Source organism: Botryllus schlosseri, chromosome 14 (assembly GCF_051294905.1).
Source record: "Botryllus schlosseri isolate E-star chromosome 14, Bs_hap1, whole genome shotgun sequence".
NCBI classification, from domain to species: Eukaryota; Metazoa; Chordata; class Ascidiacea; order Stolidobranchia; family Styelidae; genus Botryllus; species Botryllus schlosseri.
In genome coordinates, this window is record NC_137249.1 from 19,775,444 (window position 1) to 19,793,490 (window position 18,047).

An 18,047-nucleotide genomic window follows, 5' to 3' on the forward strand; every position below is an offset into this window, starting at 1 on the left:
GCTGTAAGAAAATACAAAAATATCAAATTGTCGGTGTGGTTGTCAGATTTCAAAATGAAAATGGTTTTGTTACTCTAGGAAAAGCTAGATGACCAAGAGAAAATGTATTGTTACACTGGGTAAACGCCAGATCCCCAAAGGAAAATGATATTTTTACTCAGGTAAACGACGGATCACCAAGTGAAAAAGGTTTGTAACCCAGGGAAAAATATATTTCCAAGCGAAAAAGGTTTGTTACCCAGGGAAAAAAATATATTTCCAAGTGAAAAAGGTTTGTTACCCAGGAAAAAATATATTTGCAAGTGAAAAAGGTTTGTTGCTCAGGGAAAAAGGTTTGTTACCCGGGGAAAAAATATATTTCCAAGTGAAAAAGGTTTGTTACCCAGAGAAAAAATATATTTCCAAGTGAAAAAGGTTTGTTAACCAGAGAAAAAATATATTCCCAAGTGAAAAAGGTTTGTTACTCAGAGAAAAAATATATTTCCAAGTGAAAAAGGTTTATTACCAAGAGAAAAAATATATTTCCAAGTGAAAAAGGTTTGTTACTCAGAGAAAAAATATATTTCCAAGTGAAAAAGGTTTGTTACCCAGAGAAAAAATATATTTCCAAGTGAAAAAGGTTTGTTACCAAGAGAAAAAATATATTTCCAAATGAAAAAGGTTTGTTATCCAGGGCAAAAATAGATTTCCAAGTGAAAAGGGGTTTGTTATTCAGGCCAAAAATAGATTTCCAAGTGAAAAGGGGATTGTTACACTGGGTAAACGATAAATCTCCAAAGGACAATGGTATTTTAGTTAGGTAACGGTGGACCTCCAAGTGAAAATGATAATTTTACACAGGTAAACGTCAGTTGTTCAAACCAGAATGATATTTTTACTTGGGTAGGTATCTTGTGTTCACATTCTTGCGTGCGGGTGAGGGTGAGACGTCACCTCATCAGCGATCACTATACCCACAAGGCACCGGTTGAGCGATAGGGCATGTTTTGGGGGATTCCCCCTTGTCTCACCCTCACCCGCACGCAAGAATGTGAATAATTTAATAATCAAGTCGTGGTCGAGCATTACAAAATCTCATATATCAAATCAATGTGTCAATCCTTATGTTTACAGTATGATACCTTTCAATATAAAACCGGCGTTTGATTGTAAGAAATGAATTCTCAACTACGTTGGTCAGGCATTCAAATCCGGTATACTCAAATGTAATATGTTAATCTCAAACCACACACCGAGTAGTATTTACTTTGGTTTATAAAATATATCAAGTAGTAATTACTTTGTCTTGCAAAATAGTAACGACTTTTACAGTTGAAAAACAAAAGACGCGCCGTAGGGATATGAATACAACCGAACTTGCTATGGATTTTGGATTGTAGTGATTACTCGCGTAGTCTTGTCTACTTTTCGTAAGGATACTGTTGAGTTGGTTGGGTAAGTTACAAACGGATTGAATTGACAAGGTTTTTTGTATTTTACTCTTTTGTTTATGGGAAGATGCTAAAATGTTGAGACGTAATACTATTTCCGTTCACTCGATTACAACAAAAAATAACCTGATAGTTTGTTCAAGGTTTCGACAAATAGATTGAAATATTCCGATTTAACTCATCGCGTCGCAAGTCGATCGCGGTACGCACAAGTGGTTGTCAAGTTAGAAATATTTACAACAGGTGCTATTTCATTGATTGATTCTATTGTGTGTAGTAACACATTAAAATATCGCGATAGTATTTACTGAAACTCTATTTGATAAACGGAAAACTCAGTCGTGAATAGAGTTGTAAGTTTCAAGGATTGTTTCAAAGTATGATCTTGAAATGTGACTGGATCAAAGTTGGTAGTCATGCTTGTCAATATATTTCAATTCAGACTATGTCAAAGTCCGAATATTTCATTTTGGATTATCTGGATTTAACTTTAGTACATCCCGCGAATGGATTCCGATGCGGTACTATAACATTTTTGATAATAATGACTCAAGGATTTTCAATCAACAATACTGGAATTTTTTGGTAATGCTAGAGTTGCCAAATGATTAGTTGTGTGTTTTTGTTAAGTGTTTGATTTCAAGTTAATAAAGACAATAACTGTGTAATGCACATACTTGTGATTCTTGATTCTTGTAGAGTTATAGTTGGTATTGATTCTATAAGTGTAAAAACAGTGGCGTGGAATGTGCGAATAATTCGATGCGGCTGAAAGTCGGCGTCAGTAATCTTCGGGTTACGTTCGATTCAACAAAAACGCGGTAAGGGATTTGTCAAAGGATTAGAGTTGTATCGATTTAAAACATTCAGATACGAATCGACTTGATTTGTGTAGTGAGTTTCATTTCAAGTTGATAAACTAACACATTGATTGAATATTTTCATGGATCTTATCACGCAACTAAAGTCAGCCACTATTCTGGAGGCGTGAAACATATAGCGATCGCGGGCGAGTGACAAATTGTCGGTTTTCCAATCACCGCCTGCGACGGTTCTGTGACAAACTAATTACCAAAATATTACCTTGTAGGCGGGTATGCGGAATTGCTACGTCTGAAGTATTATCCGGTGAGTGGTCGTTGGATTTTAAAATTATATCACACCCTTTTGAATAAGCGTTCACTTCACAAAGGATTAGAGTTAGAGCGGAAATAAGTGACAATTTGTCGCTATTCAAGTTACCGCGGTCTGTTATTCGTTACTTGTTAAATCTTACCAGCGATATCAAGTACTGTGACAAACTGATTACTAAAATTTCACCGCGTGAGCGATCGGTATGGTTATGACACCAAGTCGTGAAAGATGGTTATGACCGAGACATTATCTTGTCAGCGATCGCGGGGTTTTGCAAACTATTTCACAGCTATTTGAAGTGTTAATTCGTGAGCGTTGTTATTGTTGATATTCGAATCGCCGTCTACGCCGGCTCTGTGGTAAACTAAATACCAAAATATTACCTCGCAAGTGATTCCTAGACTTGGCAAACTATTTCACACCTTTTTTGCTGAAAGTACGACATGCCGCCCGCAGTCTATACCGAAAGTACGAATCACGACCGCACCCATAAGAAATAAGACCCGCCGCCATAAGAAATAAGTGCCGCTCGCCACCCCGGGTTTCGTGTTGGAATAGTGTAATAATCGATAGTAGCGGCTGGACGAGAAATAATTCAGCGCACAGGTCATTCGAAATATAGGTCGCACTGCTTAATCCTCACGACAAACCACGTTTCCGTTTGCGCGGTTATTGTTGGCGACTCGTATTCAACACCGCGTGAGAGATGCCTGAAAGTACGAATCATCGCCGCGTCCATAAGAATAACGATATATCATTGTCGTACTCGCCGTAATTTGGAATATACACATTACCTAAGGACCAATCACATGACTATTTACTTGATACATATTCAACACGAAGTACGACATGCCAACAACGAAACCGCGTGCGAGCTATCCCTATGCTAAAAAGGGTTACCGTGCGACCACAAGACACAATAGCCGCATGCCACCGCCGCCATAAGACAAAAGAGCCGCTTGCCACCCCGGGTTTCCCAGCCGCATGCGACCACCGCCATAAGAAATAAGAGCCGCTTGCCACCGCACCCATAAGACGCAATAGCCGCATGCCACCGCACCCATAAGAAATAAGAGCCGCATGCCACCCCCGGTTTTCCAGCCGCATGCGACCGCGCCCATAAGCACCCCACCCACCTCACGACCGATCGACTATACTACTCAGAACAAATATGGCGCGTACGACTAATCCTATGTAGTGAGTACGAATTTGTACTACGATGACGTCACGAATTGTCAATTGTGACGTAACAATTGATTGACATGTATGGCTCTTTGTGAGTTAAAATGGAAAATATAGGGCTAAGATGGCTCTTCAGACGAAAAAGGTTCCCGACCACTGGAGATAGATTCGGACATATGTGATGCGATACACCGATATTTAATTGCGTGGTGCCTCAGCTATACTGTCACAAAAAGGTTACTTGTTGAGTAAATTTCTGCCTGGTTCTATAGATATTTATGTTGCAGTCAGGTACATTATAACGGCAGTAAAGCATAATTCGCACCGTTTCCATATACCATGTCGTCGCTAATCCAAAACTTCAACGGTATTGGAATTGGTCAAATCAAGTCAAGTCATTCAAAAAACCTGACTAGTCAGGTCATGACTCGAGTCATCTCAACACTTATTCACAATTCGTGTGAGTGTGTTTTTATGCAGTTCCTGTTCACGCCCATGTGATCTATTTAGGAAACATTGCCAGAGACAGCGGAACATCTCTTGCCAGGGCAAATACAGCAACTGGAAGATATAATTCAGCACGTAAGCATTATGCAAGTTACATATTATCTATAAGTTATGTTGTTGTGTTATGAGCAGTGTTAACTGTACGGCAGTATTATTCCGCGATATTAGAAGTGAAACATGAAATAATTATAGGTGCAGAAATAACAGTACACAAGTATGCGACATTAGCCATACATATTGGTGAAAAGAGTGTGTATTCACATACTACAGTTGGTATGCGAGAATGGAACCTACCACAGAATTATACCGCGGTATAAATAAAAGTTTCAACAGTGGTCCTCAACCGGGGATCCGCTGACTCCTGGGGGTCCGAGAAGCCTCCAAAATTTCGCAAAATGTTTGATATACCTAATTTGTATTTTCTTTAATTAGAGAAATCACGAGACAGTTTCGTTCCATAACCGCTAAAACTTCGGGACCCACATAAACAGAATGGGCACCTGAGATGAAATATTCTACTGTGCAAACTCATTTTAATTACCATTTTAGACTCGACCGGGTATTTCAAGAAATGCAGCTACAGAATTCGCTTTAAAATAATAAAAGTTTTCCCGGTTTCTACATATATAGTATGATGTTAATTTCAAGACTAGCCATTTGATTGCTGTTCATCACTACCCTACAGTACAAATTTGCGCAATACAGCTAACGGTTGTACGATAATTGAGCTAAATTTGAAGAAAAACTTGGGGGGTCCGCGGGGATCCGTGATGGAGCAAAGGGGATCCGTGAAGATAAAAAGGTTGAGAACCAGTGGTTTAAACCATGAATCAATCACAACCGACTCTTCCACGAAATAACCAAATGAACCAGACCTGCTATTAAATATACACATAGAAAGAAAAACGCCGCTTGATAATTGATAACTTCAGATTACCTGAAATTGGAAACACACAAAGAAGGAAATGCTCTTCCGTTGCTTACCATTCCGGTGAAATATTCGACCCCAGGGTTTTTGAGTTCACTTCTCAAGTAGTTTCTATTTGCGTGTACCACCGTTAGGGCGTTAATAAACACCCTTTTCGCGAAGTGTGTATTGCCTTTCAAATCACCAGATCTAATGTACGATGATACATTGAACTTTGAGAAGGACTTTCTGTCACAGGTTTATGCACACGATACCAGTATAGTAGCACCTAGTTTCCATCCCTAGCTGACTCTTGATCGGTTTTGATCTAATACAGGAAAGTATATTATTCGATTTCGTAATCAAGCTTAGAATTGAGGAAACCATGCAAGATCTGAAGACGTGACCAATGCATGTCTTACTCTCGCTGTCTCGCATACCGTGCACAACTGGATAGTGACAACATCGCATACAACTAGGGTTGCATTTAAAACAAACATAAGGCCCTTGTTTAAAACATGTTTTTTATTGTTTTTGTTTTTTAGGCGATGACGCCACGAATATTCAATTGTGACGTGATAGTGGATTGACATTGACAATTCAAGATATAGGGTCAATATAACTCCTTTGACGAAATATCTACGTACTATAGCTGCTGAACCGAATATTTTGAGGGTTGCAACCATCCCATATCGTGTATATCGGCTATATCGGGTGGTAAATGTCCGTTGGCTCATACAACATGTTTCGGAGAGTATTTACACAATTATGGCATGATTTTACAACTTGAAAAAGCTAATTTTATTAAATGCCTTCATTTAAAACACTGTTTAAAACACTGTTTAAAACAAATTGTTTTAAACAACCATTTGTTTAAAATGCAACCCTACATACAGTATTGGTTAATTAGTGGCTTGAGCATCGATCACACATTGACTTACTTGAATAGCTGACACACATTGACTTGCATGTTACATCATATCCTATCTCACAATATCAACTGGTCATTCTGAGATAATGTACAGACGGAGCATGCAGTATATGGGACTCATGGGACATAATATATAGCAAACACCGTATACTACGCAACCTGTCACACGGCCGTGATCAACTCTTTACGAGAGACGACTGCAAGTAGCAAACATGCCGATTATTGTGACTCAGCAAATTGATTCTTGGAACAGAAGGGACGCAGCAATATATTTATTGCAATGGCCCCGCTCAGCAGAATAAACACTGTGGAGTTACCAATTACGATCACGCCGGGAGTAGGCAATGTAAATAGATCTAATACTAAATGAGACCATTTGTAAATCAAGCGTCCATGATCCGATTATATGTCAGTCCGGCACAAGTACATATAGATATAAAGGGTCGTACCTAATCAGACACCAGAAGAGTCCGTGTGAGTCACAAATCAACATTCCTCTCTACGATACCCTTGTTACTTGGTGAGGTGACCCTCGTCTGAAAACATTGTGCTTCAAGTCATGTTCAGCATAGTAATAATTCCCACCAAGGGGCGTGAATGAACTTCCTGTAAATCGGGATGGATAGAGAAAGTGATGTGCATAACCATAAACGCATGTACACAACAGGCATGCAAAATTACTGACACGGGATATTGAAACTTGACAATATCGGGCTATAAGTAGCCATTAGGCCTTGATGTTTCAACTATAGAGCGAGGTCAGTGGCGTATTCAAGAGGCACGAAAGACGCGGATTTGCGAAATCGATATTTTGACGTCAATTAATACTTCAAAATCTTCACTCCATTCAAATTTACATTCTGGCAACGCTGACGAATGCGGTACGCGTTGACGGCGTGAGATTGTCGCTCGGGTAGAAAGAAAAATTCCGAGTTAATGGTCCATCCTAGCTGTGAAACTTTAAGATCAACTGATATGCCTCACTTGAGAAGAATACACAGATCCTTAGGCCTAGGCAAATATGGAGCATGTTTCACAATCACTAGCGACAAAACGATCGATGAAAATATGTCGACAAGATCCGGGTATACTGTATAGTTAGATTGGTATTCACAGCCAGTTGAGAGGGGCACCATATGTCCTCTTTCAGGAGGATTTCTCCTCTTTTTCAAGAAAAATAAATTGTCCTCCGAGGATGCCCAAATTTTTTCTTTTTTTTCCCCATGTCGTCAGCTGCTTACACATTCAACCATACTTTTCGGCGATACGTATTATACACTGATGATTAAAAAGAGGTCAACCACGAGTGGATACCGTTTTTTCGTCGACCTTTTTACGATGTGTTGACTATAAAAAGGTCTACTCTCCCAATGTCTACCAGATCCGAATAAACTGTTCAAATTTAATGTTTTTATGTCAGTTATTACAACTTCTCTGACTGTAACTACCCAACTGGCCGCCAAAATGGTTTCCGCTTTTTTCGGACATGATAATATGGTAGGCCTTGTTTAGGGGCACGATGGTCAGACTCACGGGTGATGTTAAAAAGCTTCATTTCACAATATCGTTTGTTTTTTACCGACGCCGTCACAATTGTAACCCAATTCACAAACATTGCATTCCTTTCTTAGGAACAGCAGCTTGCCCAACCCCGTATGCGGCAAGACATGCACCTGCCGAATGGCGATTATGAAAAAATGAACCAAGTAGAAGAAAGCTCGTCCGTAGCGTAAGTAAATTTGGTTCATCCGCCGTTCATTTTTGTAGACGGACAAGACGCAAATGGTACAACGCAAATTGCCTTCCGTGTATTGCCGTATCTGCACCTCGCGACGAATTGTCGTCGTGTAAATGTGGACTTTGCTCGATCGACATTCCAAGCCCGCTCATGACTGATTACTTCTTAATGTCAAGCGGTTGTTCGTGTTTGAACAGAGGAACAGCGTATTAGCCCAGACAACATCGGGAAAATTGTTCATCTCATAGTCTACTTATCGTCCGTACTACCTGTGTGTGTACTGTGTATGGATTGCGGGAAGTTTCGTCGATGTCGTTTCGCGGTCTGTCCGCGCGTGGTATTGCGGATCTATAGCGTTCACTTAGTTTATCCAGGCCGATATATTTCGCCATGGAAATAATTGCCGGTATCGATCAACTCCGGTCAATATATGTTGGCCATTCTGATGACGTCAAGCTCCAAATTTCTGCATTGTTGAATCGATTTAGAAGGACCATAGCACAGTTCACACTGTAAAGGCGTGTTTCCAGATTTATGGATACATGCCAGTCGGGCAGCAGAACTAGCTTCATACTTAGCTGGAGTGTTATTCTTAATATATGATGTATATATCCAGTGGTTGTCAGTTACGAGGTACTTCTACTTCTTCGTAGTTGACAAGTAGGTTTCGCGTATTTGCACTGCCTACTCGAGTGGTTGTGCTTTTTGACTACTTCCACTTCTGTACTTAACAGTGTTTTAGGCAAAATTAATTAAATTTTAGACTTTGGCTTCTGTGAAGTAGAAAGTAGTTTTGTGATATGTTTCCATCAGGAAGAGATTATCATAACGGCTGCGTGAACTAGCCCCTGTATCAAGGTAACTGAGTATAATTTCAAAGTTTGTAGTGACAGTTGATCATTTTGCTAAAATTGTGAATGTACACCCGTCAATTTCTAAAGTACCCACCTTCGATCGACTATACTTGAAGCAGTGGTTTCCACACTTTTTTGGCGTGTGACGCTCGCGGCACACTTACAAAAAACTTGCTTTTGTAAACAAAGTAAGCTGGTAATGCGATGGCTATGCTAATTTATACGGACATATATAAGACTGAAACGAGGTTTAATTGCATTGTTCGCAACATACCCGTATTTACCGTACCAGAATACGGTAAAATACATGCTCATTCAATGCTGAATTTCTTTTCACGCTGGCAGCGCCATGCAGATAGCGGTTCGACGTTTAAATAGAAAGAATTGCAACCAAATATGTACTAATGACGTGAAAAACTGTAACAGATGAAATAGGTTCACAATGCAGAACCTACCAAGGGTCGATTGCGAACGCGAACCTCCAAATTTCTGAGGTTCATGCACCGAGCGCAAATGTGAACCTCACGATCACACTATACCTTCTAGCAATGATGGCCAAGACAAATCACAAATCATATGTGTGCGTCTGTTGACCTCTACGGAACCCATGAAACTGACTCATGTAACTCTTATGTTCCACGGCCCATTCAGATATATTGGCATTGTCGGCAAACACATCGTACATTGATATCGACTCTGAATCCTGATATCTGTCATGATCTAGCTCATATCACTTCGAGCCGACAAGAGCAGTGGTTCCCACCACTGGCGTAGCAGCATGTGCTGCCGCCCCGGGCTCTCGCTTAAAATGCCGCCCCCCTCAGTAGACCGCAGCAAATTTCTACATAGATTCATGTTCAAGCAATCTTTTCAAAAAATATATTACAAATAATATGCCGCGTCTCAGCCTCACCGTCTCAACGTTAATAACGCCAAAAATAATAAAAACAAGAAATAGCGAACGAATGTATTTCATTTTCGAGTCTTAATTAACACTTGTATAAATTTAAGCCCAATCTGTCAATCTGACAATTATAACCAACTTATACAGTTCCTAGGACCGGTTTACCTTCACAGCTATGTCGGTCTGCTGTACCAAATCGTAACTAGGGCTGGGCACAATGATTCGAGTACTCCAATCTGATGATTCAAGTCGAGTAGTAAAAGACGATTTTTTTCGAGTACTGAAATTATACGCTCCTCGCCATTGATGTTAATTTATCAACGCTAATTATAGTTTCGATACTGTTTTCCACTGTGGAAGCCTTGAAACATTGATTGGCCGTATCGCAGCATACAAAACATGTAGTGCAAAAGTTATTAAGTTTAGTGGAAATACCACATTTCAGAAGTCATGATCACCCCTCAACATTGTCACAAAATGCAACGAAATCAGTATGGTCGAAAAAATACCAAAGTATCCTTAATGTGATGTATAACAGGCATTATATTCTTTGTGGTGGGATAAAAGGTACATGTTTTAACTGTGACATATGGCATTCTGTTTTGACCTCATATAGAGGGATATTGGAATACTCAACTCGAGTTGACTCGACTCGACTCGAAGCATATTATTATTAATAAGTGATTCAGAATCGAATCACTCAGGTACTCTATTTTGCCAAACCCCAATCGTAACCCAAAGTATAGATCACTAACCTACGGATAGGTGGGCAACTTAGTTGTCACACTTGAATACCCACTACCCAGACACTACTGATGAGACAGTTAAAAGCAGCATAATTGGCCATGGTCATCCTATAGTTGGCCAGGCCCTCCGTGCGGTCAAATTTAACAATACTGATCGTAATCGAAAGCTATCGTTGCCCTGATTCCGAAAATACAATTTAAATCCTGGTTTGAAAATCGGCAATTTTCGGAATAATCGCTCGATATAATTTCCATTATCATGGTCGATTGGTCATTGTGTTCCGATTGTTAGGAGTGGTTCCATTGTCATGTTAACATATTCCAAATCAGCGCGACACTAGCTTTCGATTGAGGCCAGTCTGATTAAGCTCCCGGGACGCCAGTTATATAGGTAGGGTTGCCATACCGTCCTTATTTCTAAGATTTGTCCTTATTTTGAAGAGCCACGTCTTAGAAAACTCAACTGTCCATATTTCTAAGAAATGTCCTTGTTTTCGACTTGCGTCCTTATTTTGTCTTATTTTCAACAACTACTGAACTTCGATCATTTTCCTCTGGTATCCGTGTTGCAATATCTGTAATAGTGACATTGACCTGGAGGCCATATGAAAAAGACCGCTATTTCAACTTATATTGATACCCCAAAACACAAGAAGTGTGTCAGCTGCTGCTGAGGATACCTGGGGCATTCTATGCTGACAAAAACCAGCAATCTTTCCTCACCAACAATTGCACATCGCAATATTCCCCGATTCTAGCATCGCAATGAGTTTGCTTCGGCCAGGACCAAGACTACAAGCATTGTTACTGGAGATCTTGCTCCACACTCAAAAATGATTTTGTCTGAACTTGGTGTACAGCCTTTATCCATATTGGTTGACGCCTCCAATCACAGCGAGGGGAAGACGTTTGGTTTATCTTCCTATGGGGGCCCAAGACTATCGTATTGCTTTTTTAGGGGGGTGACAAAGTGCTGTTTCCACCCTGAGTAAAGCTAAACCTAGACCTGGGCGGTCGTAAGATCAATGAAGCACTTTCTGATAACAAGGAGTTGCTGGAGCAGATTGTTTCTGGCGAAAGTATGGAAAATGATATGCCACGCCTCGTATAAATACACAGTATGTACGAAAACGCTTTTTAATGCCACTCTAATTTTTCGACTGTCCTTATTTTTGGGTCCATGTCGATGGCAACCCTGTATATAGGACTACCAATTACGCTGCTTTTAGCCAGCTGTGTAGTGTACACTGTGCACTAGGGCTCTTCAAAAATGACTTTTTTTCTCAAATCGCACTGGCTACTTGATAAAATTGTTAGGTTGCTTAATTTAAGCCTACACACCAAATTTGGTACAATTCCAACCAGTAGCCGCATTGCTACAGGAGAGGAAAGTTTCTATTCATTATATAAAAATAAATAACAAAAAATTTGAAAATTTTCTGTTTACCCCATGAAAGTGTTAGGTTGTCTATAGAAACGATGTTCAACAAATTTTGTTAAATTCCAGACAGTGGAAGCGGAGTTATTGCCGTCGAAAAATTTGGATTTGAATAAAATAGTATTTACGGTGGGGACCACTATAATACATAATTAAAGAATTGGTGTGAACTGTGCACTGTGCAGCCTCATTTTGCCGCCCCCTTGGAGCCTGCCGCCCCTGGCGCAGAGCCAGAACCGCCAGGTGGCTGCTACACCACTGGTTCCCACCCCTTTTCGACACACCGCCCCCTTATCTAGCTCGACACAAATCCCCACCTCAATTTACGGATCCGAGAAAGAAGACATATAACGGGAAATTTATACACCTAACTCTGATCACTGGTGAATTGACAAAAACAAAGGGTGACATTTCCGAGTATGTGCTCGTGAAACAGGATTCCGCGTCTACTTTCCGTTTAGTTGAGCTTTTGCGTCATGCAGAATAAACCGTCTTCACGTGCAAAAAATCGACTATGTTGGGAACCGCTGGACCAAAGACAAATGAGAAATGACATTATTTTCTCACGAACTAACGTTGCGCTATACCTCATTCATACATCGCCATGTCCTTTTGTCTAAACATGACCCGGACATATGCGATCTTTTGAAACCGGTCATGCAAACTGATTCACCTGAGTTATATCTGCGAATGTTCGATATCCATTATGCCGTGCGTCGTGCCATACATTCCTTCTGCAGCCCGAACCATATATATACAATCCTTTCAGGTGGTATTATCCGGAAGTGAAGCATCGCAAAGATGCGGAGGACATACTGTCAATCGCAACGAACGAAGGCAATCTTATGGTCCGCAAAAGGTCCACCGAAAACCCAGCGGATGACTGGGACCATGCAGTGTCGGCCGTGTCTAGGAAAAACGGGCAGTGGTGAGTTTGACATGGTACCATGACCTGTAATTTCGTGAAATTTTGTAAACATTCGATGCTGAGGTGAGCAATCAAAGCCTTTATGGGTGCGTCAGAAATCGATACCTGTAATTTCATTAATTTACGCAATATACTCATAGGGGTGGTCAATAGCTAAGTGCTTCTATTTATCTGACTACTCAAGTAGGTGGTGCCTACTGGCGGTATTTGCACAGATGGCTATTTTACACTACTTCCACTCCTACTTTATTCCCTGTACCGCGGTAAAGAATATATTTCCAATTTTGCAACAATTTGAAATGTCACCAATCATTTGCATTATTCGAAAAGATACATCTAGTGATAATAAATTAAGACCACTGATTAACCGCTAAATTAATGCGAACCCTATACCAAAAGTACTATTTGAGCAGCACGTTCTTTAACTTTTACTTGATACTTCTACCCAAATTAGTTTTGAAATGCCTTGGAAATACGTATCTATACTTTTGAAATTTATGGAGTTACGTCTATTTCTACTTGAGTTGCATCGGTACCTAATTTGATTCCCCTCTGATGTGCTGGCCATTTTTCCCGCTGATTCCAAATTCTAATGATTGAAAAATTTCATGATTGTGCGTACACCGTATTTTATTAATTTGTTCTCCATTTACCACTTTCCCTTGAAGTTGTAAAATTATGCCATAATTGTGTAAATACTTTCCAAAAAACATGTTGTATGAGCCTACGGACAATTACCATCCGATATAGCCGACGTATTCGATATGGGATGGTTGACACCCTCAAAATAGTCAGTTCAACATTACTATTACAGATATTTCGTCAAAGGAGCTATTTTACCCTATATTGTCAATGTCAGTCCACTATAACGTCAAAATTGAATTTTCGTGACGTCATGGCTTAAAAAAAATGTTTTAAATTGATTTTTGTTTTAAATGCAACCCTGCTTGAAACAATGGTGTATTATTTTTCAGCACATTCCATCATTTCCGTCTGAAATGGTCGGGAATGTACAGCACCTATGAAATAAACCTTGCAGACGGCCCCCACCCTCCGCTAGCCACTCTGGAAGAGGTCGTCGCATTCTTCGAAAAGCGCAGCAATAACAAATATCGCCGCCTGGCAGCCCGCGTCACGCTGGAGTCAAACGCTTATCAGAAAGTCATCGTTCCTCCTGGAGGTAATTACTCTTGAATATCTATTCATCTTTATAAGTCGTTGAACAAAACGGATCGTAACCGATTATGTACTGAATTATCGTTCTTGGTCGTTTCGTCATCCTCCTGTCTGTTCAGCACATGATATTGTCTACTGTGTATTGCGTTGTGAATTTTGTATTTCGAAAGAATGAAATAATTGAACGGATGAATATGATTACGATTATGTCCTGGGATCTAACTGCTACTACAAGTCCATTTGTGAATGCGATAACGGCTTTAATTCCTTCGATCTTAAGGTAGAATCTAACCTCGAATTTCCAACCTATCAAATGGGGCATCGGTATAGTCTATGTGAAATTCCAGCATAACCATCTTGCAACATGTGTTTTTCAGACACCCAGATGATTTACGTCAACGATCCATATAATGCAAGAAAGTCGAAACGATAAATTACATCTCCCGAAGACCACCATTGAAACTCCTGTACATTACTGAGATGTGCGCCCAAATTAATGCGCACTTTTGTGGATGAACCGACCAAGATTCATATACCACGCGCTCAACAATGTGCCTCCATACTTACACGTACGAATATGCGCATACAGTAATGAGGTTTGGACCTATCAAAGGATAGAGACCGGGAAAGGTCGGATGTGGGTCGATCGACATTCCAACTAAAATATATTCATCAGACTCGCATTTTGAATTATGAATTCTAGCAGTTTTCAAGTCCAGAATTATCTCTATGTAGATGTAAATATTAATTTACTTATTTTCTGAAAGTTCCATGAAATCATTTTTAATATTTTTAATATTTTTAATTCTCTGTGCTACTATCAACGGAAGTGAGAATGCTGACGCTGGCTGTATTGACACAACGCTTCCTTTTGCGTGAAGTGATCGCGCCCATCATAGTTCATCATAGTCCGTCAAGTATGACGTGTCTGTGACTTGAATATTCAGTATACATTTGAACCATCAATCTATGCATACTGTAATACCGCATTAGAGAATTCGGCTTTCTATTTTAGCTTCACTATTATACAGAGATTAGCTATCTATAACAGCCCATAAATACCGAAATCATCGGGACGAGATTCCACACCAATCGTGCTGTTGTTATTTTGGTATCCATGGTGTCTCGTTTGCGTCTGATATTCTTTACTATGATTCCTGATCTATCACCTTATAGCAAGACCTACTTTCGTTTTAAACTTTTTTGAGGCACCTCTTACGCGGATCGGATGACGAGTAGGAGCCTAGATATGCCTTCAGCACATATGTAGGAATTCTAGGATTTGAATTCGCAAGCCATTGGTGAAGTTGTGTCTATTGGGGCATATAGCAAGACCGTACTGCTGTTTTCAAATATATGGTACTAGTACCGTCAATATATTACGTTCTTTAGGTGAGAACGTGTGCGTGTGGGTTGTTTATTATTTTTAAGGTCCCGAATTTGTGCCTTTCCGCGCATTGCAGTTAGCGCCGCTATGTCTATCGTAGCAACTATAAATTCGTAATATCACAGTGAGTTCCACCCGGCGAGCGGCAACCGAATGTTCCTGTCAAGAATATCAGTCTTTCTTTCTATACAGTCCGCAATCGATTTCCTATTATGTTTTTAGGAATTGTATATGTTAATCGAAATGTCTGATATCTAGCCATCGCGGCATCTTATGGAAACGGTAAGGTATGACAAAATAGAATGGAAGTAAGATACGCATGATACATTAGACCACAATGACAAGAAGATGAATCTGTCTTAATGTATGGTGTTCAAGCAGCGTTAAATACAATATCTCAGATGTACATATGCTCAATTATTTCCTTTAAAAGTGTGCAACACCTTACAAGTATACCAATATATGTCACTATGTCACTCCCGGATAACGAAGTATTTATTGCTAGGTTAAAATACGTGTCATATTGATTTGCGCGTGAAATGCAACGGCCACACTGTGCTATTAGAATCAGGGGCGGCCGACCTGCGGGCCAAATGTGACCCGCGAGGTGGTTTTGAGTGGCCCGCGAGGTAATTATCGAAATTAGTAATATCATCAAATATGGATTTACCAGATTGTGAACTTACGAGGCCATCCCAAAATTTGATTAGTCTGGCCGCAACACGTCAGTTTCGACGCATTGGCAGATACATGGGCCAGTCACATTTTTGGTAGATCTTCGTACATTACAATAAAGCAGAATATTCTGCGGTAGATTTATCTAAAGTAAAAAAAAAATTTCCCGCTTTCCGCAATATGCTGTCACTCGGTTTCTTGCTTTTAATATTGCTACCCCCTCTTGAACTATATTTGCAATTACGAGAGAAAGTGTCGTCCAACATGCGACCTTGCGTTTGCGCCGCTCGCAGAAAGACCGCCGACGATGAAACCTAGTCACAAAATGATTGACACATGTTGGCCGAAGCTTTAGATATCGATATGTCCGGGTGCCGAATAGTCCAGTCCAGTGCTTTTCAACCTGTGTGACGGTTCGCACTTGTGCGAATGAAAAAAATTGCAGTGCGAATGACGAAGGTGGTGCGAATGAAAATCCAGATCAAGTGCGAATGACGAAGGTGGTGCGAATAGTGCGAATGAAAATCGTGATTGATTGTTAATTTTTCTGACGAGGAATAATTCAAATATACCTAATAGGAAATTCAAGGGCAGTGTAACGTTTGTAGTTGCGACGTAATTGTAAAAACTGAATACGACGCACCACTAATTGTAGCTCTCAAAAGCCGTGGTGAATATTCTCGCACTATAATTATTACGTAACCAAGGCCTGGTTTGGAAGCTGGTGTAGTGGCAGACATACAGCAATACAGCATACCAGCCCGTCTGAGCCTGCGACAGGCTGGAAACATGACGTCAAATTGACTTTCTGCTTTCTTTCGCTAAAGAATCGTCATATTTTCGTACTAACTGCTCGATTAGCGTGAGGCACTAGGAAATACCACCATTACAGACTCACATATGCAAGTTACTGCAACGCAAATTTTTATACATTCCAGGTTTATTAAAGTATGGACCGCAAAGGGTATGATTTTGGGTCGATACTGTGCCAGAGCTATCTGTTAATATGTATGTAATATATATTTAATTTATTGCAAAAACTACTGCGATAGTTTTTGCATATCCATGGTAATTGTGTTGGGTACTGGAGCCAATAAGCGAGACACGCAGAATATATGGATTTATCATGAGAATTCATAAGATTTCTCCGGCTGTTTTCTTTTTTTTTCTTCTGGAAAACATGGCCGAAGACCGTTGGGGTGAACTAGTGTAGGGGCGTGCAACGAGCGAGTCCAGTGGTATGAGAGTCATTCATTTCGAGGCCAACCCCTTCTGCGTCGGGGCACATGCAGACGTAAAGTTTTGGCGAACAAACCACTGATAAAATGCGGTGCCAAAACATAAGCGGCGACAAAACCGCGGTCTAAAAATGACCGATGCTGGACGGCCAAACCTTTCGAGATGGATTTGATATGCTCCGTTGTCGGCACGGAATAGTCCCGTTCTTGAAATCTGAGTAGACAGTAGTGCAACTGCGATACGCAGACGAATTTAATTCGCCCTAATTTGAAACCGCGTGCGTCACACATGTTTTGTGGAGCTGTGTTGGGTAGAATTGTGGTGTGCGCGTTCTGTATGTCATACATGCCCGTAATATCGTAGCATACAACTTTAATATTAAAAATGAATTCCTTTTCATGGATGAGGCATCGGGTCGCGAGATGCCGCAAAAACTCAAATTTTGGTGGTAGTATAAATGCTGCTTTACCATTATTGGACTGTCATGAATTCTCCAGTGAGATTGAGCTAAAGAGTAGAACACACAGTATCGTGAGTTTATTTGCTCATCTTATAAACTTGCGAGACAGAAGTTATGGCAACGTCTCATAAGGTAGCGAGCTCTAATGTGCCTACTAGGGATGGTGTGAACGCGAGGTTCACGTTCGCGTTCTGTGTGCGAACCTCGGGAATTTAGAGGTTCGCGTTCACAACAGAACCTTGGTAGGTTCTGCACTGTGAACCTTTCTCATATATAACAATTTTCACTTCATAATGACATCTTTGGTTCGAATTTATTGCATTTCAACTGCGGGCCACTCTATGAATGACGCCGGCAGCATAAAAAAAAAACTCAAAACGAGCATGCACTTTGACAATCTCAAAGATTTTA

At 40.3% G+C, this 18,047-nt stretch overlaps 1 protein-coding gene across 1 annotated transcript in view; it reads left to right on the forward strand.

Annotated features, from left to right (window-relative positions):
- Window positions 1–15,668, forward strand: part of LOC145455789 (uncharacterized) — a 30,173-nt gene extending 14,505 nt beyond the window's left edge. The window contains exons 5-9 of the mRNA XM_080333807.1: window positions 4,257–4,328; window positions 7,723–7,820; window positions 12,541–12,699; window positions 13,674–13,879; window positions 14,253–15,668. Of these exons, the coding sequence (XP_080189933.1) occupies window positions 4,257–4,328; window positions 7,723–7,820; window positions 12,541–12,699; window positions 13,674–13,879; window positions 14,253–14,308 (591 nt within the window). The 3' untranslated portion in view covers window positions 14,309–15,668. The remainder of the gene's footprint in view (window positions 1–4,256; window positions 4,329–7,722; window positions 7,821–12,540; window positions 12,700–13,673; window positions 13,880–14,252) is intronic.
- The last annotated feature ends 2,379 nt before the right edge of the window (window positions 15,669–18,047 follow it).